Source organism: Crocodylus porosus, unplaced genomic scaffold, assembly GCF_001723895.1.
Source record: "Crocodylus porosus isolate Cpor-Errol unplaced genomic scaffold, CroPor_comp1, whole genome shotgun sequence".
In the NCBI taxonomy this organism is placed as follows: domain Eukaryota; kingdom Metazoa; phylum Chordata; order Crocodylia; family Crocodylidae; genus Crocodylus; species Crocodylus porosus.
Window position 1 is genome coordinate 107,351,147 of NW_017728918.1, and position 26,015 is coordinate 107,377,161.

General features: G+C 43.2%; 1 protein-coding gene across 2 annotated transcripts in view; it reads right to left on the reverse strand.

Annotated features, from left to right (window-relative positions):
* Positions 1 to 20,234, reverse strand: part of LOC109312024 (trace amine-associated receptor 1-like) — a 28,698-nt gene extending 8,464 nt beyond the window's left edge. The window contains exons 1-2 of one of the 2 annotated variants that reach the window (XM_019538060.1): positions 18,958 to 20,234; positions 17,536 to 17,685 (exon numbers count right to left, since the gene is read on the reverse strand). In XM_019538060.1, the coding sequence (XP_019393605.1) occupies positions 17,536 to 17,566 (31 nt within the window). In that variant the 5' untranslated portion in view covers positions 17,567 to 17,685; positions 18,958 to 20,234. The remainder of the gene's footprint in view (positions 1 to 17,535; positions 17,686 to 18,957) is intronic. The other variant, XM_019538062.1, reaches the window with a different exon arrangement.
* Positions 20,235 to 26,015: the final 5,781 nt, after the last annotated feature.

The window sequence follows — 26,015 nt, forward strand, 5'->3', positions numbered from 1 at the left end:
CACTTCCCCTGCAGGGCTCTCACAAATGTGGTCCTTGATAATTTTTTCAAAGACCTCCCCCAGGATAAAACTGAGGTTGACTGGCCTGTAGTTGCCAGAATCTTCCTTCCTCCCCTTCTTGAAAATAGGGACCGCATTGGCCCTTTTCCAGTCCTCAGGGACTTGGCCCGAGCACCAGGAGTCCACAAACAGCCGTGCCAATGGCTCTGTTATGACACCAACCAATTCCCTCAGCACCCGTGGATGAAGGTCATCCAGGCCCGCAGACTTGGACACATCTAAGCCCTCCAGGTAATCCTTAACTAGGTCTGAACTAACAGTTGGGGGACTCATATCCTTCCTGGGCCTCTCTATGTTGTCACCTGAGAGCACCCCATTGTCAGCAGACAGGAACACGGAGGCAAAGAACTTGTTGAAGAATTCTGCCTTCTCTCGCACGTCCGTCACCAACTGCCCTGCCCTGCCCTGCCTTGTAGAGGTCCAAAGTTACCCCAAGACTTCTTCTTGCTACCTATATACTTGAAAAAGCACTTTTTGTTATCCTTAATTCCAGAAGCTAATCTAAGCTCCAGTGCTGCTTTAGCCTTCCTCACCAAACCCCTACAAGCTCGGGTCAGGGAGGTGTACTCCTCCTTTGTCCCTGCCCCCCAGTTCCACCGCCAGTATGCTTTTTTCTTTACCCTCAGGCCAGCCTGGATATCTGCGCTCAGCCATGAAGGTTTCTTGGACTTGATTTGGTTTTGATTTGTTCCTTAGTGTCCCAAACAGTGTAAGACACCCAATCCTCCTAACCTCTTCAGAAATGGAAGTTAAGTAAAGAAAGGGGCCCTACACAGAGCCTCTTCTATTACTTAAGAAAACAGAAGGTCCATGAATGGTTTATACAGATGGAGCTTGTACTAGAAATAAATTACATGATGACAACTTGTGTAGCAAAGCTTCTTTTAATGTTCTTTTCTGCCAGACATAAGGGCTTTGGAGGAAATTATAATGTAGCTACCAATTACAGCAAAGTACGTTAAAAAGAAGGCGGTGTATTTCAGTTACCAAAAGGAATTCTTTTTCATAACAACTAAGATGGTTTTAAAAAGCAGCTAGCTAACAAATTATTAATAAAATGAAATAATATTTGTCTTCCTTTCTGGAAACATTTCTGGCTTTTAATAGCTTTCATTCTAGCAAGTATACCATCAACACATTTGGCAAAAGCCCTTGTAAAAGTATGAAGCAAAAACAGGGATGCATGGGAAGACAAAACTTTACATATTTTTAGGAATCACGTTGTACTTATACAAAGACTCCAAAACTTTTTTAAAAGAAAAGAAAAAAAAGTGTTGGTAACAGACGACAAACCTTTTTCACATTTCTTTCACAAACGCTTTATCAAATGCCTGGTGAACAGATAAGATTATCCTGTATCCTGAATATTAGCAGAGTTGGGACCCTTCATAAAACTGCCCTTTCAGCAGTCCCCCTTGTTTGTAAAGCTGTTCTTCTTGCATTTAACAAGGGTACTACAGTGGGAGTATATCCTCTGATACTAGCTGTGGCACTATGAAATGGGAATAGAGGTAGTGAAAATCACCAGGGGCAGGAAGGTTGATCTCCAAAGAAGCGTAAGTGTGACTTAGACCACTTTAGGGCCACTTTAGGCACCTGCTACCAACATTTAGATCCTCAAAACTTGTTGCCTAAACCACAGAAACACTTCCGTCTTAACAGTGCTGAGCAGCACAACTATAGCGTATTTGGGACTGGGGAGGAGATCTTTCTCAGTGCCGTCTACTGAAGCTCCACAACCTTTAGCACCATCTGCTTTAAACCTTCTTTGGTGCACACATTGGAACCTGGGTCTCCCAGGTGAAAGCTGGGACTACAAAATCATTCTCACTCCCTCTCTGCCCAAAAATGGCTGGTACCTTAATCCACAAAGAAACACTGATGGTCTCAACCACTTCAAAATATATTTAGGACATCCAGCGTGGGAGGAGATATCTTACACCTCACAGCACCTGATCACCTTGCAAACTGTCACATGAACAAATACAGAAAAATATCAAAGAGTAGAAAATTGGAATTTCTATTTAGCATCCAAAAACTGTTCACTCTGTTTCAATCAAGTTCACAACAAAACCAAACTCCTTAAATGGAAAGGAATCTCTGAGAATGTTTTCTTTTGTAAAAATTGAACTGTATGTACCCTGCTCCATGGTAAAAGAGGTCCTGGGGTGCCCCCTGATGCCCCAAACATCCCAGACTGCTCCTGGAGCATGAGGGTATGAGGGCAGCCTGAAGAGTGCTTTTCCCTGGTACATGGAGCCTAGAAGTCCTGTGAGCACTCGTTCCATTTGGGACCTTTGTAATGGTGAGAACCTTTTAAAGAAAAGGAGTTCACTGGAAAATTCTCAAATAAAAGACGATGTTGATTCCTTCTGCAGCAGGAAACACAGAAGCCACAAGACCTTCCAGACAAGCTGGAGCTCCCAGACTGTACATCAGGGGGAATGGGCACTCTATGTACCCTGGCCTAGGCTGGGGTTTTTCTGAACCTCTGGGATCCATGCTGCAGAACCAGGAGCTGAGGTCTAATTGGAGATGGGACTCCCAGGCTTCCTGTTGTGAAGGTTGAGATCTGGAGGCTGAGCCCTGTTTAGAGCTGGAGCATCCACGGTTTTTAGCTCTTTGTGTCCAGGTGGTAAATTTGGAACTCCAGGAGTCCCAGGCTCCTAGACAGTCTATGGTATGGCTGCCAGGGACCTGGAAAACCAAGGTCCCTGAAGAGCCTGAAATGCTAGCTGCTAGAAATAGCAGGTGAGGCTCAAACAGGGGCAGAACAAGGGTTTCCTAAAGGCAGGTGTGGAAGCAGCAACCTGCACTGCAGGGGTGGCTGTACCCTTTGCTCCCCACTCACTAATGCAGGCAGACCATGTCATGGAAACCTCTGGGGTCTTTTTTAAGTCCTTAGAGCAGGTAAAAATCCCTTTCCCTTCCTGCTCAGAGGCATGCCCCTTCCCTTCCTCTTCCCCACCTTTCTCATGAACAGCCTGCCTGCTGCTGGTGCTTCCTCCCACTCTTCAGGGGTGGAGAAAGCTCCAGAGCCATGCAGACTGAGCAGGGGCTGGGCTCAGCTGGGACAGGGACTGTGGCAACAGGGCAGCTAGAGTGTTTCTAGAACAGACACAAGGAAGGGGAATCCCCCATTCGTCCCTGTGGCCATTGTCCCCATTCCCAGCTGAGCCCAGCCCCCTAACAGCAGGCAGGAACAGCTCTGGTGCTTCCCTGTGCTTCTGGGATAGTGGGGGAAAGGCAGATGGGAGAAGGGAGTATGGGATGAGTAGGGGGCATGCCTCTGTACAGGAAGGGAGGATTTTCACCTGCTTTAGGGACTTTAAAAAGTCTGCAGAGGCTCCCATGGTGCAGTCCAGTCTAAAAGCAGGATGCAACCATGCTACTGGGCTTAAACAAAAAAATTTATCTCCCTTTGGACAAAAGTCGGGCAAAACTGAGATGTCTGCACAAAATAGTTCTACTTTAACAAACTTGCATTTTCTGACAAAATCAAGTTTGTTGGAAAATTCCTCATCAGCTCTGCCCAAAAAATAAAATACAGGGAAAAAGTCTAGCATCAATAATGATGTGAACTTTAGCCTGTTTTTTTTAAAAGTATTCACTACTTCTTTAAACAGCTATTTTTTCTCTCAAATTTTGATTTATTTCAATGTTAGTGGTTCATTTTTATACATAATTATTATATAAATATTGTTTTAGTTAATGTATACTCTATGCTCCTTTATGCTAACAATAATAACCTCTGAAACCCCAGAACATTGCAATTAGATGCAGTTTATACTATAAATTAATATACTAAAGCACATCTCTCTTTCGCTCATCATGCTATTAGAATGTGTAAATATTTTATTTTAAACATTAAGGGGCAAAGGTGCTTTTCTCAGGATTTAGTGAAAGTTTATAAGCTTAAGAATTACAAACCAAAATATAATTCTAAAATTTACATGCAATACTTATTAAAAAAATACTTATTCATGTATAATTCGTTCTTCATATTCTTCACAGCCTACAAGCAGAAGCTAAATCTCAGAAACAACATTTGCCACATTTTAAATTTCTTTTCTAGAATATAGCACTCTGTTTCAAACTTGGCATGTCTACATGAGACTCTTTACTGTGCAGTAAAATAGTCTACTGAGCAGTTAGCTAATACCTGTAAATACAGCTACTTGATTAACTGTGCAGTATACTCATGTAGATGCTGATTGGAAGCAAACTTGCTCCTGGTAAGCTACACAAGCAGGGGACCCGGTTCTGGCATTCTCTTTGTGCCCACTCCCCTGTTCTGGCAGTGCATGGCTCCTCACTTCCCACAGGAGCCAGGAGCTGAGCAGTGCCAAAATAGGGGACCTCTCTGCTTCCCGACTTAGCTGGGGGCTCACCAGCAGCTGTCCCATTTGTGTGGCAGCTGCCAGCAAGTCCCCAGCTGGGTGAGGAATTCCTGCCCAGGTGGGGCCTGACCTGGAGTTGCCCTGTGGGTGGGGCAGCTGCCAGAGAGCCCCTGGTTGGGCCAGGAATCCCTGCCCAGCAGGAGGCTGACCTGGAGCTGTCACAGCCAGCCAGGGGCAGATTCTCTGCCCAGCTGGGATTCCTTGCCCAGCTGGGGGCTTGCTGCCTGCTACCCCACTGGTGGGCACCTCCTGGCCAGCTCCTGGCCAGCCCCTGGCTGGGCAGGATTTCCCACCCAGCCAAGGGCTCACTGACAGGCCAACACAAGCCAAGGGCTCACTCACAAGCCAATTGGGGAAGGGGGCTAGAAAACAGCTGCAGGGGGGGGGACACTTTCCCAGTCCCAGGAAACAGCTGTGCAAAAGTGGGACAGGAGTAGCCCTGCTCTGAATTGCTCCCATTGGGAATAAATTTGTTCCCAATAAGCATGTCCAGATGAGTATGGACATTTGGTTCCCTAGGAACAAGTAGCAGCGGTGAACCTTGCACCGCTGCTACTTCTCCCTGGGGAATACCCATGCCACGCATGCTTTATTGTGTGGCAAGTTGCCCTGGGTGGGGGAGGGAAGGCTGAAGCCAGCACTGGGCTGGCCCTAGTAGCCTTACCTAGGGTCCTGGGGGCCTTCTGGGGCTGCAGCTGCTGTGATTCTGCTTCACAGAGCCTGGCTGGCAGGGGAGTGCAGCTCTGGCCAGCCTGGCTCCGCTTTTCAGCAGTCCATGCTGACTGAGTGCATGTTGCTCCGAGGTTTTTTCCTGCAGTTTCTTTTTTTTCTTTTTTTTACCCCTGGATATCCAGGAGTCAAAAAAAAACACAGAAAAAAAAAAAAAACCGCTCAGCACACACTCAGCCAGCACATCCTTGCAGCATGGAGAACACCAGACTGTGGGTATATGGTGCTGAAAACGTGTTTATGGCACCACATACTACACGACCATGCTTGTCTGGACATGCTCAATGGGTGCACGTGTAGATGCACTACCAGGAGAAACTTACTGCACAGTATCTTACTGTACATTAAATTAGTCTACTAAGCAGTTAGCTAATACTGTGTATTAGTAGTATTTTATTGTGCAGTAAACTTACAGAACATTAATAGCACATGTAGACACAGCCACTGATGTGTTACTTTCTGTTTGAAGCAAAGTGATATTCTCTAGAGAAGAAGAAGAAAAAAATCTTTCCTTACATCAAAGATTGAATTCCAGGCTTGGATTGCATCAAGGACTTGACTTCTATCAATTAATGCAGAAAGAAGAGGAAGAAAATAATCTTTCATATCCTCTAATTGTTAGAGTATTTGCTAGGGAACAATGCTATTTATAGATTCTTATCATCTATGTGATTGAAATAATAATAATGCAGGAAAAGGGAATTTCCTGTAAATAACTAACTACCATAGGATAATTTTATGGCATGAACTGTAATTTCAACTATCCAGTGAACTATTTAGTAATATCAGGTCATCCTTTCCCATGTCTCATAGACAGCAGTGTTTTGTCTCATAGACAACAGTGTTCTGGGATTTTCAACTTTCATTTTCTTCAACAGGTGATATCATACTTGCCAATAAATATTTTTTCTTTACTCATCTATTAAGAGGGTACCCTAGAGGATACCTTGTTACTAGATAGGTTACAAGACTAGATTCAATAATTATTTAAGATGAACTGGTACTTTCATTTTGATTTATTTCAATACCTGACTAATATTGAGGGCAAGCTATCATCAAAGTCAATGTGACTACTCATTAGCATTTGCAGCTTAGTAGGCATATGGAACTCCCCAAAATATTGATGACCATGCATTGATGATACTGTGAAATGTAACATTCTTGCAAAACCAAAGACTCTGCACCTCACTTGATCAAGCCCTAAGTGAAACATGCACTTTGATTCTTTTTTCCCCAGAGGCAGTATTTAAATTTTATGGCATATCTTTATATTCTTTATATTTAAAAAATACTTATTTTTTATTATTAGTATGTCAGTTTAGTCCTTAAAAATAGCTCCAATATTTATATTACTAGGAGGTGGCTGAGTTAAATGAATGCAGAGTATGGACCCCATCACCCACCCCTGTGTGTGCAGACCATGCTATCTAGCTCACAAGGCTTGGAAATTTGACTGTAGAAGAGAGATAGCAGCGTTAATTGCTACTGCCTCCCCCACCAACTTTATGGACCTTTTGGGAGCCCCATAGGACAGATTACATGGCTCCATATGCCAGATCTAGCCTGCAGGACAGGAGTTTAGCACCCCTGGATTAAATAATTTAGAAGAAATAATCACTTCACAAAATTTCACCTCATTTTTAATCAAGAAATATGAGTTAACTTGCTGCCATTGTCTTAGATTTCTTTACCATTTTAGATTATATAATAATATACGAAATGACATTTACTGGATAGGTCCATTAAACCCAGTATTTTGCCTCTCAGGGTGGCGGGGAACAGATGCTGGGGGGTTTCTGCTTGTCTCCTATCGAAGCTTCCATCATTCAGAGGCTGAGGAAGTTCTGATTCAGAGGCTTCATGCATATCTACCATATTCAATACTTACCGATAAAACTTTCCTCCCAGAATTGGTCTAATCCCCTTTCAAACTTCATTGAGCAATCAGCCTCCACAACTACTTGCAGTGGTGAGTTCCACAAGTTAATTACCTGCTGTATGAAACTTTGTTAGTTTTAAGCCTACTACCCAATAGCTTCATTTTATGTCACCTAGTTCTAGTACTGTGAGTGAGCATAAATAATAAATCTCTATTTACTTTCTCTGCACCATTTACTATTTTGTAAACCTCTATCGTGCGTATATTTTCTAAGCTGAAAAATCCTAGCCTATTTAGTCTCTTCTCATGTGGAAGCATAAATTCCTCACTAAGTAGTGTCTGTGAATAAATCTTAATCTTTAATTTATCAGTGAGCAATTAGTTGCAATTATTTGAGTTTTGAAATTAAAGTTATTTTCATTGGACGTGAGGGTCATGTTCAATTGCTTCTATTAGAAGTGCAGACAGAAGTGAAGCTCCCAGGTCTAACTTATGGTGCATAGAAAGTGTCATGAGTTAAACTGATCCTCCTGATTCAAAAGACATTAGTTGTTGGGTTGGGAGAGTGGAGGACTGAACTCCAATTTGAAGCTGATCCAGGAAGAGAGGTTGCATCTTTGTAGCCAAGTCCCTGAATTGTCACTTCTATCTGCACCTTAGATGATGCTGGATGTGTCTACACATGCAAATAATCTGGGAGTTTACACTCAAGCTGTTTCCCATTGTGGCTGGGACACTGTTTCTGGCCCCTGGGAACTGCCTGCACTTCTGGCCCCTGGGAACTGCCTGCTGCTGGGGTAGGCTTCTCCACTGAAGCCTGGGTGAGGACAATGTCCCCCTGCTCCGGCAGTGGGAAGGTCCCAGTCCATGCGCCACGATTACAGGACCCGAGCTGAGAAATCCTTATCCCCCACCTGAACAGGGGACTCAGGGTGGGAGATAGGGATCTCCCAGTCCCATGATCACAGAGCAGAGGATGGGAGCTCCCTGCTGTTGAGGAGGGGGATATTGTTCCCACACAAGCTCCAGTGGCGGAGTCCATCCCAGCATAAAGCAGCTCCCGGGAGCAAAGAACAATCTCCCACACCCTGCTGCCCAGCTGACTGGGAGCAAATGCTCCTGGTGAGGTGTCTACATGCGTGCTACTGTGCAGTAAGTAAACTCAAATAAATTTGCTACTTGCATTTATTTGCAGGTAGCAAACGTACTTGCGATTAGAGCCAATTATGTATAGATGCGGACACTTTCTGTGCAGTAATAAGCTCTACTGTGTAATAAAACATCTCGTGTAGATGTGCCCTGTAATGCATAGAATAATTTTTTGCTAAAAAGACTCAAGTACTTATTGATAAATCATTTCTATAAATATTCTGCCACGTTCACTTAAAAATCAATTTTTCTGTCAATATTAGCAAAACATTTGTAGAAAACAGAAACAAAAGAGGAACAAACAATGAATAATTCAAATAGATAGTCACAAAAATGTTTTCCTGGTATTCAGCTCTGCTGTTTATCTGAGGATGCAGATTACTTTCCAGTGATTTATACTTCCATTTTCTTTGTAAGTGTTTCTGTTCTATAAGAGCATTTTAAGAGTAAGATCAACTAGTTTTCACATGCTTGTAAGGAACAAATTTGCTTTTAATTTGTAAGAAAATAACATTACTGTGAAAAATAGTGAATTTTAACCTACGTGACTCTTTTTAAATCTGGGGGTGGGGGATTTGGCTAATTATAATTATGGTGTAATCTGATTTTTAAAGTAAGTGCGACTAAAAAGACAAATGGTGACACTGGGATTTAGGAAGCACTAATGAAACCCATATGCCTTGGAGTACTTTGGTCTGTGCAGACTTAAATTGCATAATTATTTGTTCTGATCATATACAATTCAATTAAAGCTAACTTTGATTTTAAGCCTGATGGCTATTAAATAGAAGCTAACTGGTTTTACACAAGTAAATACTCTAAATATATCAAAGAGTTGAAGTTAAGGCATAGATGTGGTAAGCCTAACCACTTGGGAAAGAATTGTGTACTGTAATAGCAGAGTCCAAGATAAAAATTCAGAAATCTGGGGTTCTTTCCTGAAGTATCTGAATGTATGGATCTGAATGTATGTATTAGAGTTTGGGATACTGCTGGCTTCTTTCCTCTTTGCTTTCCTCTCTCTTGAAGTCTACATATTTCCTCTTTCTTTCTTTAATTAAAAATATCCTCTCATACCTTGTTTCTAGCTTTTTTTCCCACATACTTCTTTCCCTAGTTTAATACTTCTTTTTTTTTATTTCTTTACCCATTATAGGAAGAAGACAGTATAAAAACTGAAGCAAGTCTGATTTTCATAAACTGATCTCGATCTATAAGATCTTAAAAATAAATAATTTGCCTTTTTTAAGTGTATACATTGAAATAATTACAACTGTTTTAGCATCAGTAAAGTTATTATAAATTACTAATGTTTCAAAAGTGGTATATAAAAGGGTCAGATGTGTCTGACTTCTTTATATACATTAAAACTTTTTAAAAATGTAATCAAACTTTTTCAAAAGTTAATCAGAAAACATAATTTTGGTCATGTACATTTCTTTTCTTCATTTTATAACAAGTTAATAAACTCATTATTGTACTTTGAAAAGTACTAAACTTTGACCTACCATGAAAATGATACCATAGTGAAAATTCTTATTTTAATGAGTCCTTTTAAAAAGAAAATAAAAAAGCAAATCCTTTAAAAAATATTTAACAGAAATTAGGCACATGAGATCCACCACCAACAAACCAAAGCACATGAGACAACCTCACAATACGTTAACTAAAGCTTGCAGATATTAGAAGAATTAAAGAGGTAAGACCATTTTCCTTACATGAATACAGAAAGGCATTTTGGTTTAAGCAGATCTATGAAAACATGGAACAGATTTTTGGTTGAGCTTTTTTATTTGCTTCTTTCCTACCTTTTTCTCTACCCGTATAAAGGACATCTGCTCTTGCTCTTTGTTCACTGTCTGCTTGTTCTAGCAGCATTTTTACAGTCCAAGTCTCCCTCACCCAACAACCATAGCTTTTCTCGGCCATCATTACAGCTGTTAGAGAGCAATTTTTTAAGTGAGGAGGTCCCTACCACACAACTAAAGAGGCCTATAAAATCCCATTAGACTACTGCTTGAGGACCTAGCTTCTTAATTAATAAAATCCTTAGCCATTATAGCTTGGAAACAGTCGCCAGCATTAATAATCTTTTGAACCATTTATTTTGTCAGCCACTTCAGAACCGGAGTATGATTCTGACACTGATATTTGCTTAAAAGGTAGGATTTATAGGGATATTGAATTCATTTGAAGTAGGTTTACTTGTTTAATTAAGCATTATGGCCACATTACCTGCAATGCAAGATTATCTAAGAGCAGAACAAAAACATATATGTAGTTCCCCTTCTGCAAGCTTCTAAAAAGGTAACAAAATAAATAAATACGAGGAGCTCACAACAGCTTGAAAGATTTCTTTGAAAAGGCTCATTGTGTACAAAGAGTGACATGATGTACATTTATCAAGCTACCTCTGATTGCTCTCCTAAACAAACAGCTTTAATCCAACAGTCTAATCAGTTAATTGCTATTTGCAAAATAAAGCTACTAGAAACCTGTTTAATGTAAACACCTACCACTACTATGGAAGGTAAAGCATGCACTAGTAAGAAGCAATGTTTCCTTACCTTCCCCTCCCCCAACAGAAATGACACGGTATTTCTTTAAAATCGTGATTTTTTTCTAATGTTGACGCTAGAACATTGGTTTGAATATTAGTGACATATCATAGAATCATAGAAAATTAGGGTTGGAAGGGTCCTCAGGAGGTCATCTAGTCCAACTGCCTGCTCACAGCAGAACAATCTACAACTATACCATCCCAGCCAAGGCTTTCTCTAGCCAGCTCTGGTGGAGATTCCACCACCTCTCTGAGTAACCTGTCCTAGTGCTTTACTAGCCTCTCCATGAGAAAGTTTTTCCTAATATCCAACCTAAAGTCCCTTTGCTGCAACTTGAGACCATTGCTCCTTGTTCTGTCATCTGCCACCACTGAGAACAGTCCAGCTCCATCCTCTTTGGAGCCCCACTTCAGGTAGATGAAGGCTGTGATTAAATCCCCCCTTAGTTTTCTCTTCTCCAGACGAAATAAGCCCAGTTCCTTCAGCCTCTCCTCAGAAGTCACATGCCTCAGCCCTCTAACCATTTTTGTTGTCCTACACTGGACTCTCTCCAGTTGTCCATATCCTTTCTGTAATGGGAGGCCCAAAACTGGACACACTATTCCAGATGTGACCTCACCAGAGCTGAATAGAGGGAAGAATCAGTTCCCTCGATCTGCTGGCAATGCTCTTACTAATGTAGCCATGTGATAGCCATTACTAGCATAATCTGATTTTGCCAAATGCAACGTAATGTATTAAGTCCTTAGGATAAAGGGAACTAATTGTATTTTATTATTTGATTACTTGAATAAAGTACTGTTTGTAGCAGAACACCCACCATGAATATGGATCCACTGGGGCACTTTTTTATGTTTATGCACCTAGTCAACTACATAAATACTGAATATCTTTTTCATACTTGTAAAGCTAAATCCAAAGAGGTTTAGGGATTGAAATGCATCATGTTAAAATGCCTGTTTTTTCAGTACCCTTCTGACCAGTGAATAGCACAAACCCAAATACTCTTCCAAGTATGCAAGGAGAGTTAGTCCTGTAAGGCTGAGATTCATAGAAGAAAACAAATTGAGGAGGGGCCACCTAACCTGACCAGTAGGAAATATGAGGAAGAGAGGCAGGTTTCCACCCACCTTGGATTCACAGTACCATCTTCTACATTTAAGCATTTAAATACTTCTGTGGACTTCCCACTTGGTTTCTTACCATCTTGATTCACATATTTTACAAAAAAGGTACATTTTGCAGATAATAAGTCATAGCTGTGAGACAGGTCTTCAAGTAGATGCACACACATCCTAATTGCCTCTTCAGACCTCTTCCACCTCCCACTTGGCATATAATACTGAAAGGATAAGACATGAAGATCTCTTCATGAATCATCTGCTTCAGTGGCAGCAGTCAGCTAGAGATTGTACTGCCTCTGCTGCCCACCATTCTGCTGGGTCCCAACATAATCTAAGGCAAGGAGGATGGATTTAGGATGATGGAAAGCTCATCTTAATTGGTCCTGTAAGGCAGCTGCCTAAGTAATAGCAATCAATTGTGAGGAGTATTGCCAGTAGTTACACTCTCATACTCTTCTTATTCACTGACGGTTTCTGAATCTGAACATTCCCTCCAGATACTGGCTTGCAACACAACAATATATTGTTGTTCCTCTTCTACGAACAATTTCTCTGAAAGCAGATTTTATTAGTATTTTTACTGTCTTAAAACCTACTGTATGGACCTCCTCATGAAGAAGGTCCATACAAGGAAAGCCTTCGATACGCTTTCCCATCCCATACTGGTGAACAAGTTAAGAGGCTGTGACTTGGATGATTACACAGTCTGGTGGATGGCAAATTGGCTGGAGGGTCATACCCAGAGAGTGGTAGTGGATGGGTCGGTACTGACCTGGAAGGACGTGGGTAGTGGGGTCCTGCAGGGCTCGGTCCTTGGACCAATACTCTTCAATTTCTTCATTAGTGACTTGGACAAGGGAGTGAAGTGTACTCTGTCCAAGTTTGTGGATGATACAAAACTGTGGGGAGAAGTGGATACACCGGAGGACAGGAAACAACTACAGGCAGATCTAGACAGGTTGGACAAATGGGCAGAAAACACTAGAATGCAATTTAACAAGGAGGAATGCAAAGTGCTGCACCTAGGGAGGAAAAATGTCCAGCACACCTACTGCCTAGGAAATGACCTGCTCGGTAGCCCGGAAGCTGAAAGGGATCTTGGAGTCCTAGTGGACTCCAAGATGACATGAGTCATCAGTGTGCCAAAGTCATCAGAAAGCTAACTACATTTTATCATGCATCAGCAGATGCATGACAAACAGAACCAAGAAGGTGATACTTCCCCTCTATCGGATGCTGGTTAGACCACAGTTGGAATACTGCATGCAGTTTTGGGTGCAACACTTCAAGAGGGATGTCCTCTGGAGAGGGTCCAGAGAAGGGCCACTCATATGGGTAAGGGCTTACAGGCCAAGCCCTACAAGGAAAGACTAAGGCACCTGGACCTCTTCAGCCTCCACAAGAGAAGGTTGAGAGGCAGCCTTGTGGCTGCCTATAAATTCATCACGGGGGCGCAGAAGGGAATCGGTGAGGCTCTACTCACCAAGGCGTCCCTGGGGGTCACAAGAAATAATGGCCACAAGCTAGCAGAGAGCAGTTAGAGTGGCCAAGATCTGGAATGGGCTCCCAAGGGAGGTGGTGCTCTCCCCTACTCTTGGGGTCTTCAAAAGGAGGCTGGACAGGCATCTGGATGGGGTCATCTGAACCCAGCACTCTTTCCTGTCTATGCAGGAGGTCAGACTCGATGATCTACTGAGGTCCCTTCCAACCCTAACATCTATGAATCTATGAATCTATGAGTTTAGGAAAGTGAAGAAGAGTCTTGACAAAGATGGTATAGTGGACAAAGTTCAAGTAAGGAGGTCAAAGTCTCATGAGATGTATAATGTATAATGCATAATGGCATGTATAATTTACCAGATGGTTATCACTATGGTGTATATTTCTGTCTTCCTACATGGTGTATTTATCACTGATGTTTAATGGAAGATCAGACATTTCAGAGACACTCACTATCCTCTTTGCAAACTTGTGGAGATCAGGTGAGACTAGTCCTAGATGCCAGGAAGAGGGCAAATGTAGTGCCCATCCTTAAAAAAGAAAAGTGAGATCTGGGGAATTACAGACCTGTCAACCTGACATTGGTAGCCGGAAAATTCATGAAACAGGTCTTCAAGGAATCTATTGTGAAGCACCTAGGTGAGAACAAGGTGATCAGCAAGAGCAGCATTGATTTACTAAGAGCAAGTCATGCCTGACCAACCTGATTTCCTTCTCTGATAAGATGACTATCCTCTGCAGATGACAGTAGAGCAGTGGATTTGATATATCTTGACTTCACCACGGTTTTTGACAGTGTCTCCCATGACAGTCTCATTAACAAGCTAAGAAAATGCAGACTAAATGAAAGTACTTCGATGTGGATACGTAAATGGTTGGATCATCATACTCTACAAGTAGTCATCAATGGCTCAGTTTCTTGATGGGAGAAAGTATCAAGTGGGGTTTACCAGTGTTTTGATTAGGGTCAAGGATTGTTTAACATCTTCATTAATGATTTAGATGATGGCATTAAGTGCACTTTTAGCAAATTTGCGTCTAACACCAAGTTGGGTGGAGTTGCCGATACTCTGGAAGATAGGGCTAGGATCCAGAATGACCTGGGTAGATAGAAGAACTGGTCTGCCTTGAGTAGGGGGCTGGACTAGACGACCTCATGAGGTCCATTCCACCCCTGCTTTCCTATGATTCTTATAATTCCTATTCTTCCTTAAAAGAGTCATTGGAAACCAGCCATTAGCCAATCAACATGTGGCAGCTATCTTTATCAATTTATGTAAGACAATCAGAGGGATTCACTTGTCTGTTTGCACAGTCAAGGAATAGTGAAAAACAAAGGAAGACTGGTACTATATAAAAGGCATTTACCAAACCACCAGTAATGTCCTGTTTCAGTAATGGGGTTGAGAGAACAGGAGTCTGTAGTGCTTTGTAAAATGCTTTCCCATTCCACTTTTAAGCAGTATCTTCCATCAATGACCAAGATATTCCAACTTTCAGGTTTTCAGAATTGATATGCTATTATCCTAGACTCATCAAGGTAATTTTGTATAGATGATCTAAATAGTTTAAACTTTAATACACTATGCTTTCATGATTAAGGTACTGTACTTATGGTCAAGATACTAATTTGAAGAATCATTCTTCATATATAGTGGGTGTGTCTACATGAGATGCTACATTGCCATAGTGACGAGCTACGGAGATGTAGCTCATTGCTATGGTAACAGTGTCAGTGGGCACTAACCATGATGCCACTGCAGCTTGATTGTAGCAACAAGCTACATCACCGTAGCTCATTGCTACAGCAATGTAGGGTTGTAAACGACCCATGTACCACTGGGACTGCACAGTCACTTAGTACTTGCTTTAGCAACGCACTACCAACTGCACTATTAGGGGCATGTGTAGACGTGCCCACTGGGTCTCTTATAAGTTAGGACAGATAACCAATGGCAGACTGTGCCCTCAAATTACCACCTCAGCCACAACAATAGACAGCAAGCTGTTTAGAATTAGCTACACAGGAGTAGCTTGATTTCTCCTTGTTAAACACAAATTCTAAGAATCTGAAATTTGGAGTGTCCTGGTAAAGGAGAGAACATACCAGCCAATGTGATGCCCCACCTATATGGGTACTCACACTGGAAGTACTAAATTTAATGTGCATTAGGAAAAGTGTATTCATGTACATGTAGATGTACCCATCGAGCGGTATGTAACCTGAGAATTGACTGTCTTCCTTATAGGCACCCATGGAAGGAACAGGGTTGGGCACGATATTGTAACAGCCCAGCAATCTTCATGTATTTGAATTGAATCGAACCCTGGAGTAGCTGGCAGCTGGTGCAAATTAGAGTAATTGTGAGGTTGCTCTAAACTTCATCAGAAACTGGAGCTTTTCAGGAACTTCATCAAGAACAAAATAAGTGAAAAATAAGTAATGGTAAAAAGCCGAATTTGCTTGTTCCTCTCCCTAAACACTGAATGCAGCATTATTTTTCTCCACTGTCAAACAAAGTGCATTTCTCCCAAATGCTTAGTTTTTTTATTAATATTTTTAATTAGTTTGACATTTTTGGCAACCCTGACTGGTATAATTTCTCTGCCAACTTCAGAATGTAAACAGAATTTCAGCTTGAGAAAGGATCCAAGAATATAGCAGACTTTCCCAAAGAATTCCTGGGCTCCACATGAGAACATTTTCTACTGCTCTACTGTGTTTCCTGTTTCTCAGCTACAAAAATATTAGAGTGGCACTAGGCTCTAAGGAAAAAAAAGAAAAGAGAACATATTTTCATGGTTTTAAGCATTCAGATTCATATAGAAGTTCTCACTGCTAACATTTAAAGAGCAAGTGTGAAGATGAATACTTAAGCTTACAAACAATAACTGCTCACAAGTCAGCTGGGACAACAATCTTAAATTTTGGAAATCATGCACCACAGCACTATAACCTTGAAATAAAAGTGTATCTGTTTGGTCATAGGAATTCCTTTCTTCACTGTGAAATTTATATTTGCTGAGTCATTTCAGAGTTTTGAAAAGGAAATGCATCAGCAACAAAAAAGTAAAAAAAACCCACTAATGTCTGGAGTATGCTGGATCACATGAAACACCTGGAATTACGCTTTGGAGAAATGATAAACTTAATGGAAAACAGTACATCAAGAAATGGGAAACCTTTGGCCTAATTTCAAACTCACTGAAATACTGTACTCAATAACATAGCTTGAAACCAGATGTAGGTATATAAAAATAAAACAAGGCAGGGAAACAAGAAAAGTTAAAATGCAAAAAGAAAAGGCAGGACCCCAATTAATCCGTGTTGAAAATCCACTGACTTCATACTATATTAGTATAATAGTTCCTCTGTAGGGTACTGTTTGTACAAGTCCACCTGGGTTGGGGAAAAGGCACTTTTATCCACTATAGCAGTAGTTCCCAGCTGTTCCAGACTCAAGGTACACCTTGTTAGATTCAAGGCAGCCCTCAGAAAACGTCAACTCTTAGCTTTCGTTCATTTTGACTACTGAAAAAGAGTAATTCTTCTGTTGCCAAGAACCCAGAAAGACTACAGGTCAGAATATTTTTGATGCTGTTGATTCCTAATTGAAATCTGGATGTATCTTGCGAATCATATACAGGTGCCTTCACACACAACCATGCTAATACTGCACAGCACCCCAAAGCACCCTTACAAGGATTTCTCAGAACCCTGGGGTGCCACAATACCCTGGTTGATAATCATTGCCATATACAAATCACACACTTCCTTTTAGCTAGAATTCATTCTTAGAATCGAGTCCCTCCTAGAAGAAAAAAAACACATTTCAAATAGCAAGAAACAGGAAAGGAAACAACAACTGAACCTTATAAACTTTGAAAAGGTCCCCAAGTAAACTGAGAAGTTTGCAAAGCTTAAACATTCATGAGGTTTACCCAACCTTATCTACAATCCTCAGAAGGAAAAGGAACTGTACTAAAGAATACTCCTTGGACATATTCATATGATTTAACATTAGGAAATATCACTGTTAAACTGCCTTAGATTCAGATCTAGATAGTATTACTCAAAAGAATGGTTTAGCTGTAAGGGTAAAATAAGAAGACATGCCAAAAACTGAACTAACCTGTACTGGTGCAAAGCTGGAGCAATTTCATTGTGGTTCATTTGCAATTATTCCAGATTTAAACCAGGATAACAGAAGAATGAAGGAAGTGACTGATCTCTATTTTTTCCACAGCATATACTGTATTCTGTAGTGTAAACAGTGCTCTTTCTGCAAGCAGGAAGAGTCAAATATAGCTAAGTGCATACCAAAGTGGTATTTTGTACTCTTTTTTTCTGAATGCACTGTATGTAGCAATGTGATAGCACATCTTCAAAATATAGAAAAGTCAAGCCTTTCTAAAAGTACAATGAAATAAAAGTTTTAAACATAAAAGGAACACAACAAAAATCACCCACCCCCACTCCAGCAAAACGGCAACACCAGCTGAATGATGTCAGAATATAGAGTTTAATCTCCTTATCTTCCCTGTGGTAAAGTTCCTAAAATATCAGTAGTTCTTGTATGGGGTGTAACAGTGCATTTTGTTAGCTCCACTCAGCAATAAAGGGCCCCTCCCACCAAAATTGATGCCAGAATTCCTAGTGATTCAGTAAGAGTAATAGCAGTCTTCATGACTTTCAAAAGGGGTGTACCTGGTAGCCGTGTTGGTCTGAGACAAGAAGACATATAAAAAACTAGAACTCTTGCTTCCAAAATGATACCTTTTATTAGACCAACTGGGAAATCAAAATAAAGTTGTCCTTTTTCTTCTTCTCTGAAAGACAATTTTCTTGCAATGAAGAAAAAAGGATAATTCTTTTGTGATTTCCCAGTTGGTCTAATAAAAGGTATCATTTTGGAACCAAGAGTTCTAGTTTTTTGTATGACTTTCTATAAGCATCGGTAAATTATCTAAATTACAGTGGTGAGACTGATAGTGCGCAATTATTTTCACACACTTGTCCCATTTACAATCTGCCATTTATACATTTATATGTACAAAACAGACTTTTATGTCCAATAAACTGTTGAAACTTGGATTGCTGATAACTTTCACTGGGGTGAATGGGTGTTTAGGGATTGTTGGATTGAAGGCAGTTAGCAGATGTTCATTGGTGTCCCTTGCTTTGGAATCGCCTTCATATACAAAGATAAAACCTGGGAAAACAGTAAGAAATAAGAATATATAATCCATGGCAAAGGTTTTAGAAATGATGGGTAAAATTCTGCTTCAAGACTCATCATTTTGACTCTGGAGGAGTTCCCCAGAATGTAATGATTTAACTTTATCAGTGCTCCTGCAAACAGAGTTTTGCTCATTCCCTATCTTGTTCTGGTCGTTACTATAATTGAATGACATTATGAAGATCTTTTTGTTGCCTACATTACTTCATTATGTAAAATCCAGCAGAATTAGTGACACAACTTTTTAAGCCTTTAACAAAGAACATATTGCTTCAAAGTTCTTTTCTAAGTAACGTGTATGACTTGGAAGCTTACCGTACTCTCTCGGTAGTCAGTTCCTCATAAAAATCAAAGCAGCCTGTGGTTACAATGGTTTAACAATCCATTCCATGTATATCCCACTACTTCAGCTGTTACACACTTGAGTCTGACTTTCGCTTACAGCCTGTCGGAAAAATCTTACATCAGGGTGACGTAAACACTTAATATTCAGAGAAGATAAGCAGGTAATAAATCATTCCTGAGACAGGCAAACAACACAGGGAAAGATAAATGCCTTTGTGTTAAATCAGAGTCAGGTCATGGCAATATGCATGCTAGGGAAACACAAATGTTTATTATGAGCTAATCAAGGGCAGGGCTAGTAACACCACTTCTTATTAAGGTAACCTGACGCATCCTATTACTGATCCTGTTTCAGTTGCTTATCATTTTGCTGGAACTTAACTGTTCGGGCTGAAATTGTTGATGCTTCAGGGTAAGTATTTTTGAACAATTTCATCCCCAATGAAATTTAGCTATTTTTGAGAGCCAGGCTGGTAAAAAGATCTTGTTTTTGAAAATTCTGATAACGTTTAAGTGCGCTAGCACATCTGAAGCTTGTGATAGGTACCTGAAATTAGGAAGAGGTGGTGGTCTTTGTGCCTTGGATGTGCCTTTTGTAATCCCCATTGAAAATCTGCCTGAATTGGGCCAAGTTATTTTTGGTCTTTGAAAGATTCCTATTCATACATACTCACTAAATATACTGCAATGCTCTCTGTTCCTTCTGAGCATGATCCGTCCCCTCCAAGCTCTTAGTGCTGACCTCACTGTGCATGAACCATCCCCACAAGTAAATTACCATGTGTCAGTTCAGGCCATGGGATCTCAAGGAGACTTTCCCTGTAATGGCTGCCTTGATCTGCTTTGGGTTAGGGCTGAGGTCAGGCAACTAGAACTGATCAAGTCCGTCTTTCCTGTGCTCTTCCTGATAGCCCTGCTGTCTCAAAGACAGACTAAAGGAAAAAGCCATCTGATCTGAATGCAGCAGGAACAAAACCTGATCCAAAGTGATGAGAAAGAATTAGATTGGCAGTCTGGCAATACTACGAAGAAATAAGAAGAAACAACTGTAACTGACAGGGGGAGGAAAAGTAGGACTGGATGGATGAACAGGGATATAAGGAGTGGTAGCCAGGGAGGTTATCACAAATGGCAGAAGAAGAAACACCTGAAAAGGAACTGAGGTGTGGAAGAGACCTGGAAATGTGTAGACTCAGAGACTGATTCAGGGAAGGAGACAAGGACTAGGGCTGGATGGACCTCCTTTGAAAATAGGGTCAGGTGCAGGTGCAGGTGCTGGAGCTGGAGCTGGAGCAGCAGTTCTGGCAGCAGCAGTATGACTTGGGACTAAACTGGCAGAAAGGGCAGAAGGCATGAGGGTTCCTGTCAAAGCACAAGGGACAGGACCCCCCCATGACTCCCTGCAGAGGAAGGGGGCAGTGCAGGGGGGGACTTTGCTAGTGGCCTGCATCTCTCCCTTGGGGTGGGTTTGCTGGCCAGGTAATACAGCCCTGCAGGGGTGGAACACCTCGTTGCTTGTCTAGGATTCAGGTGTCCTTAGAAGTTTTGTCCCTTCTGGGACAGCAGGTAGGCTGAGACTGTATTTGCTCCCAGTAACCAGCATGGCTTCTCCTGCTTCACCCATCTTCATCCCAGACAAGCACCCAGCTTCCCTGCTGGACACTGTCATTGAGAGAGGCGGCATGATCTCCTTGGGGCTCTGCTCTGCTCTGCTCAGCCCTGGCAGGCTGGGTGCAACACAAGTGGGGACTGGGCCTTGGATCAGGTTGGCCAAGGACAGAGCCGAGCCCCAACCCGCATTGCACCCAGCTTGCCTGGGCTGAGCTGAACAGAGTCTCCAGGAGTTCATGCCACCTCTCATATGGACAGTGTCTGACAGAGGCCAGGCGCTTGGAGGTGGGTGGAGCAGGGAAATCTGTGCCAGGTGCTAGGGGCAGATGCAGTCCCAGCCCACCTGTTGTCCCAAGTAGGAGCCCCAGTGCAGACTTCTAAAGGCACCTGAATCCTGGGTGGACAGTGAGGTATCCTGCCCCTGCAGGACTGCATTGCCCAGCTGGCAAACCCACCCCAAAGGACAGGTGCAGGGGAGCCACTAGCAAAGTCTTCACCTGTGCTGCACTGTGCTGCGCCCTTCCCTGGCAGGGAATCAAGGGGGAACCTTTCCCTTCTGCTTCAACAGGAGCCCTCATGCCTTCTGCCTCCTCTGCCGACTTAGTCCCAAGTGGGTCAGCACACCAACAGGGACTGCTGCTGCCATAATTACCATTGTAGCTCCAGCATCTGTGCCTTGCAGAACAGCACTCACCACATCTTCTTGGTGGACCTGTCACAGCATGGCACCCTCAGGCTTGGCTCCGACCCACTGTCATCTGACATTGGGGCAACAGGAACAAGGGGAGGGGGGTAGAGCCAGGGCTAGGGCCGGGCCGATGGTGTCTGGCAGGACTGGAGGCTCCCACCCCTTGGTTGGTGCTGGGCTGCACTGCCCAGGTACACTGCTACGGGCTTCCATGGGCTGTCCAGGGTGCTTGCCAAGGCAGGCTGCCAATGTATTCACCCAGTGAGCTGCTTTAAGGTGCCTTAAGGGGTCCACATGTAAATACATGCCTAAATCACCTTAATGCACCGTAGGCTAAGTTGCATTAAATTTGGGTATGCATAAATTCACATTTAGATGTGCCCAGAGAGATCTAGACAAATTGGAGGATTGGACCAAAAGAAATCTCGTGTGGTTCAATAAGGACAAGTGCAAAGTCCTGCACTTAGGATGGAACAACCCCATGCACCAGTACAGGCTGGGGGCTGACTGGCTTAGCAGCAACTCTGAAGAAAAGGATTTGAAGGTTACAGTGGATGATAAGCTGAATATGAGCCAACAGTGTTCCCTTATTGCCAAGAAGGTTAGTGGCATACTGGGCTGTAATAGTAGGAGTGTTGCTAGAAGATCAGGAAAAGTGATTCTTCCCCTCTATTCTGCACTGGTGAGGCCACATCTGGAGTACTGTGTCCAATTTTGGGACCCCACTACAGAAAGGATGTGGACAAATTGAAGAGAGCTCAGCAGAGAGCAACAGAAATAGTGAGAGGGTTGTGACACATGACTTCTGAGGAGAGGCTGAGGGAACTGGGCTTTTTTAGTCTAGAGAAGACTGAGAGAGGATTTAATCACAGCCTTCAACTACGTGAAGGGGGGTTCCAAACAGGATGGAGCTCTCAGTGGTGCCAGATGACAGAACAAGGAACAACGGTCTCAAGTTGCAACCAATGTTACCTCTAAGGTGTAGCAGTCCATGAACACACTGCTTCAGTCCATGAGTGCACCACTTCGGTCCCGCTTCCCCCTTTCAGTGCACACCACTTTGGAAACCACAGGTACCTGAGAAGCACCCTGCATAGAGCCCTATAAGGGCCAGGGACCCTGGCCTGAGACTGTAGTGGAGGGTGAGCAGCCTTGTCTGGGGTTAGGGACCCCAGGGGACTGGGATGGATGGAGAGGAGCCTTGCCAGGGCCAGGGATCCCAGGGGAGAATAGGAGTCTACACACAACCAAAGAAGGGAACCCCAAGTCCTATATCAGGGGTGGGCAAAATACAGCCCACAGGCTGAATCCAACCTGCCAGACAAATTAATGCAGTCCACAGGCAGGCACCCAATTAATTGCATCTGGTCTTCCCTGCAGCTGCCCCTGCTATGCTCCACATGGGCCCAAGCCCAGCCCATTCCCCCAGTACAGTGTGATATGCTGCCACATTCACTAGTGGGCACAACCAGTGTGCACAGCTTCCGGGCAGGGCAGCCGCCACTGCTGCAGGCTGCAGCCGGAGCCCATGCCAGCCCCCACCCTCACCTCACCTCACCTCACCTCACCTCACCTCACCTCACCTCAAGAAGCGAGGAGACACGTAGCATAAAGGTTGGGAAGTGAAACAGTTCCCTGGCACCAGCCCCTAAGCCCTAGCCCCCGTCTTGCCATGGGCTTCCCCCTGGTAAGAGTCCTGCACCAGCCCCAGTGTGCTCTGTGCCCAGCTCTTCTCCGGGCAGGTGTGCAGTATTAATAAGTTAGTGTGCGGCAAGGTTTTAAATAATGCACTGCCGCGCACGCATGCACCTTGGAGGGTACCTCGGTTGCAGCAAGGAAAGTTTAGGTTAGATATTAGGGAAAACTTTCTCATGGTGGGGGTAGTAAAGCACTGGAACAGGTCCCCTAGAGAAGTTGTACAGTCTCTGTTCTTTTAAGCCCAAGGTAGACAGCTTTGGCTGGGATGACCTAGTTGGGGATGGTCCAACTTTGAGCAGGGGGCTGCACTAGATGACCTCCTGAGATCCCTTCTAACCCTAATTTTCTGTGATTCTATGATTCACTGAACTATGGTGTCTGAACAATTTTAAGACCATGTGTATTTTGCTATGGAATAGAGAGGTTGAATTTAAGCTTTCTGCTTTATCATTCTAACCATTAAATATAATGCCATGTGATGTTTCTGAAATATGTATGAATGACATCTGTTAGGAAATGTACTGCCCTAGTGTTTTTATCCATACCTGCCAGTGATTTCCTAATCTAATTAGAAGAAAGTCTGGCCAGTTTCCCTTAACGATTATGTTAAAATCTAGCTCTTCCTGTCTTACGTCCCAGTTTCAGATATGTTTGATTTCTACTTGTGCAAGCTTGATATTTTGTTATGAAACATTAGGTTTCTAGGGGTGAATTATTAGGCCATTGCTATGTGATTTCCCAGATTGTTTACATTACGTATTACAAAGCAGAGCAGCATGAAACCTGCAACAACAAAAAGGGAAATGGCAACTCTCTAACCAGGTGGTGTTGGGGAAAGTAAAACCTTCTACATTTTCAGTCAGATGTTGGTGTAGCTTGATTCTTGGGTTACAGACTGAAGACCTATTTTACCTACACATGCACACAAATGTATTTACACATATTTATAAAGTCATATTTCTATTTACTGAGAGGTGAACCAATCATAAGATTCAGGAAGGGTAACATGCTCAAATTCTGCCAACAATATGGAACATGATGCATTATTCTCTATTCCAACTGTATTTGGCAAGTTCCTTGAGTGTTCAGGATAGTCTTTAGCATTCCAACTTTTTATACCAAGTCAAATGCTCTGAGATCCTCAATAGTTTCATAGTTTCATAGTGTTTAGGGTCAAAAGGGACCTAAACAGATCATCAGGTCTGACCCCCTGCCCTGGGCAGGAATGGGTGCTGCAGTCATATCGCCCCAGGCAAATATCTGTTTAGCCTTCTCTCAAAGACCCCCAAGGTAGGAGAAAGTACCACCTCACTTCAGAGCCCATTCCAGAGCCTGGCAGCCTGGCAGCCTGTAAAGTAATGGCTCCTGGTGTCCAGCCTGAACCTTCTAACAATTTGTGGCTGTTATTCCTAGTAACCCCGAGTGGTGCCCAGGGGAACAGAGCCTCCCTGAATTCTTGCCGGCCCTCACTGGTAAGTTTGTAAATGGCCACCAGATCCCCTCTCAGCCTTCTCTTGTGGAGGCTGAATAGGTTCAGACCCTTTAGCTTCTCTTCATAGGGCCTGCCTTGACCATGCGAGTGGCCCTCCTCTGGACCCTGTCCATGTTGTCCACATCCCTTTTCAATGCTAGCCACATCCCTCTTGAAATGCGGCGCCCAGAACTGAATGCAGTACTCCAACTGTGGCCTGACCAATGCTGCATAGAGGGGAAGGATCATTTCCCTGGACCTGCTTGTGATGCATCTGTAGACACACAACAAAGTGTGGTTAGCCTTACTGACCGCTTCCTCGCATTGGCAGCTCATGTCCATCGTGGAGTCAAAAATGACTCCGAGATCCCTTTCTGCCACCATGTTTACAAGAAGGGTGTTCCCCAGCCTATAGGTGTGTTGCTGGTTCCTTCTCCCTAGTTTCAGTACCATGTACTTGTCTGCATTGAATTCCATCCTATTCTTACCTGCCTATATAACCTGTCTAGATCTAGCTGGATTCTGTCCCTTCCCTCCAGCGTGCCCACCTTGCCCCACAACTTGGTGTCATCAGTGAATTTGGACAGTGTGCATTCCACACCCACATCCAGATTGCTGATAAAGATGCTGAACAGTACAGGCCCCAGGACCGAGCCCTGAGGGACTCCACTGCCCACATCCCTCCAGGTTGAAAGTGACCCATCCACAACCACTTTCTAGGTGTGATCATCTAGCCAGTTTGCCACCCATCCAACTGTGTAGGCATCAATGCCACAGTCACCAAGTTTTTTTAAGAGAATGTGGTGGGAAACTGTGTCAAAGGCCTTTTTAAAGTCCAGGAAGACAACATCCACCCCGACCCCCTCATCCAGAGACCCCGACCCCCTCATCCAGGGACTTTGTGACCTGATCATAAAAAGAAACCAGGTTAGTCAGGCAGGACCTGCCCTCAATGAACCCATGTTGGTTGCCCCTGGGCATTACCTCCCCTGCTGGGCCCTTGCAGATGTGCTCCTTGATGATTTTCTCAAAGGTCTTCCCAAGGACCAAGGTAAAATTGACTGGCCTATAATTGCTGGGGTCCTCCTTTCTCCCCTTTTTTTAAATGGGGACCACATTGGCCCTTTTCCAATCCTCTGGAACCTGGCTAGTGTCCCATGAATGCTCATAGAGCCATGCCAGGGGCCTCACTATGACCACTGCCAATTCCCTCAGCACCCTCGGGTAAAGAGCATCTGGACCTACTGATTTAAACATGTCCAGCCCCTCCAAAACTTCCCTAACTAGGCTGTCCCTGACTCTAAGCATGGCGGTGCCTCCCCTGGGTCCATCTGCAATTCTAGTGGGGGAGATGTCCCGGTCCCTGTTCAGGAATATGGAGGCAAAGAATTCATTAAAGGGGTCAGCTTTTTGATTTGCCACAATCACTACATTGCCAAGCCCATCCTGTAGGGGCCCCATGTTACCCGGTGCCTTCTTCTTACTTCTTATGTATTTGAAAGAGGAGTTTTTATTATCCTTAATTCTGGTTGCTAGCCCTGGCTTCATCTCAGCCTTGGC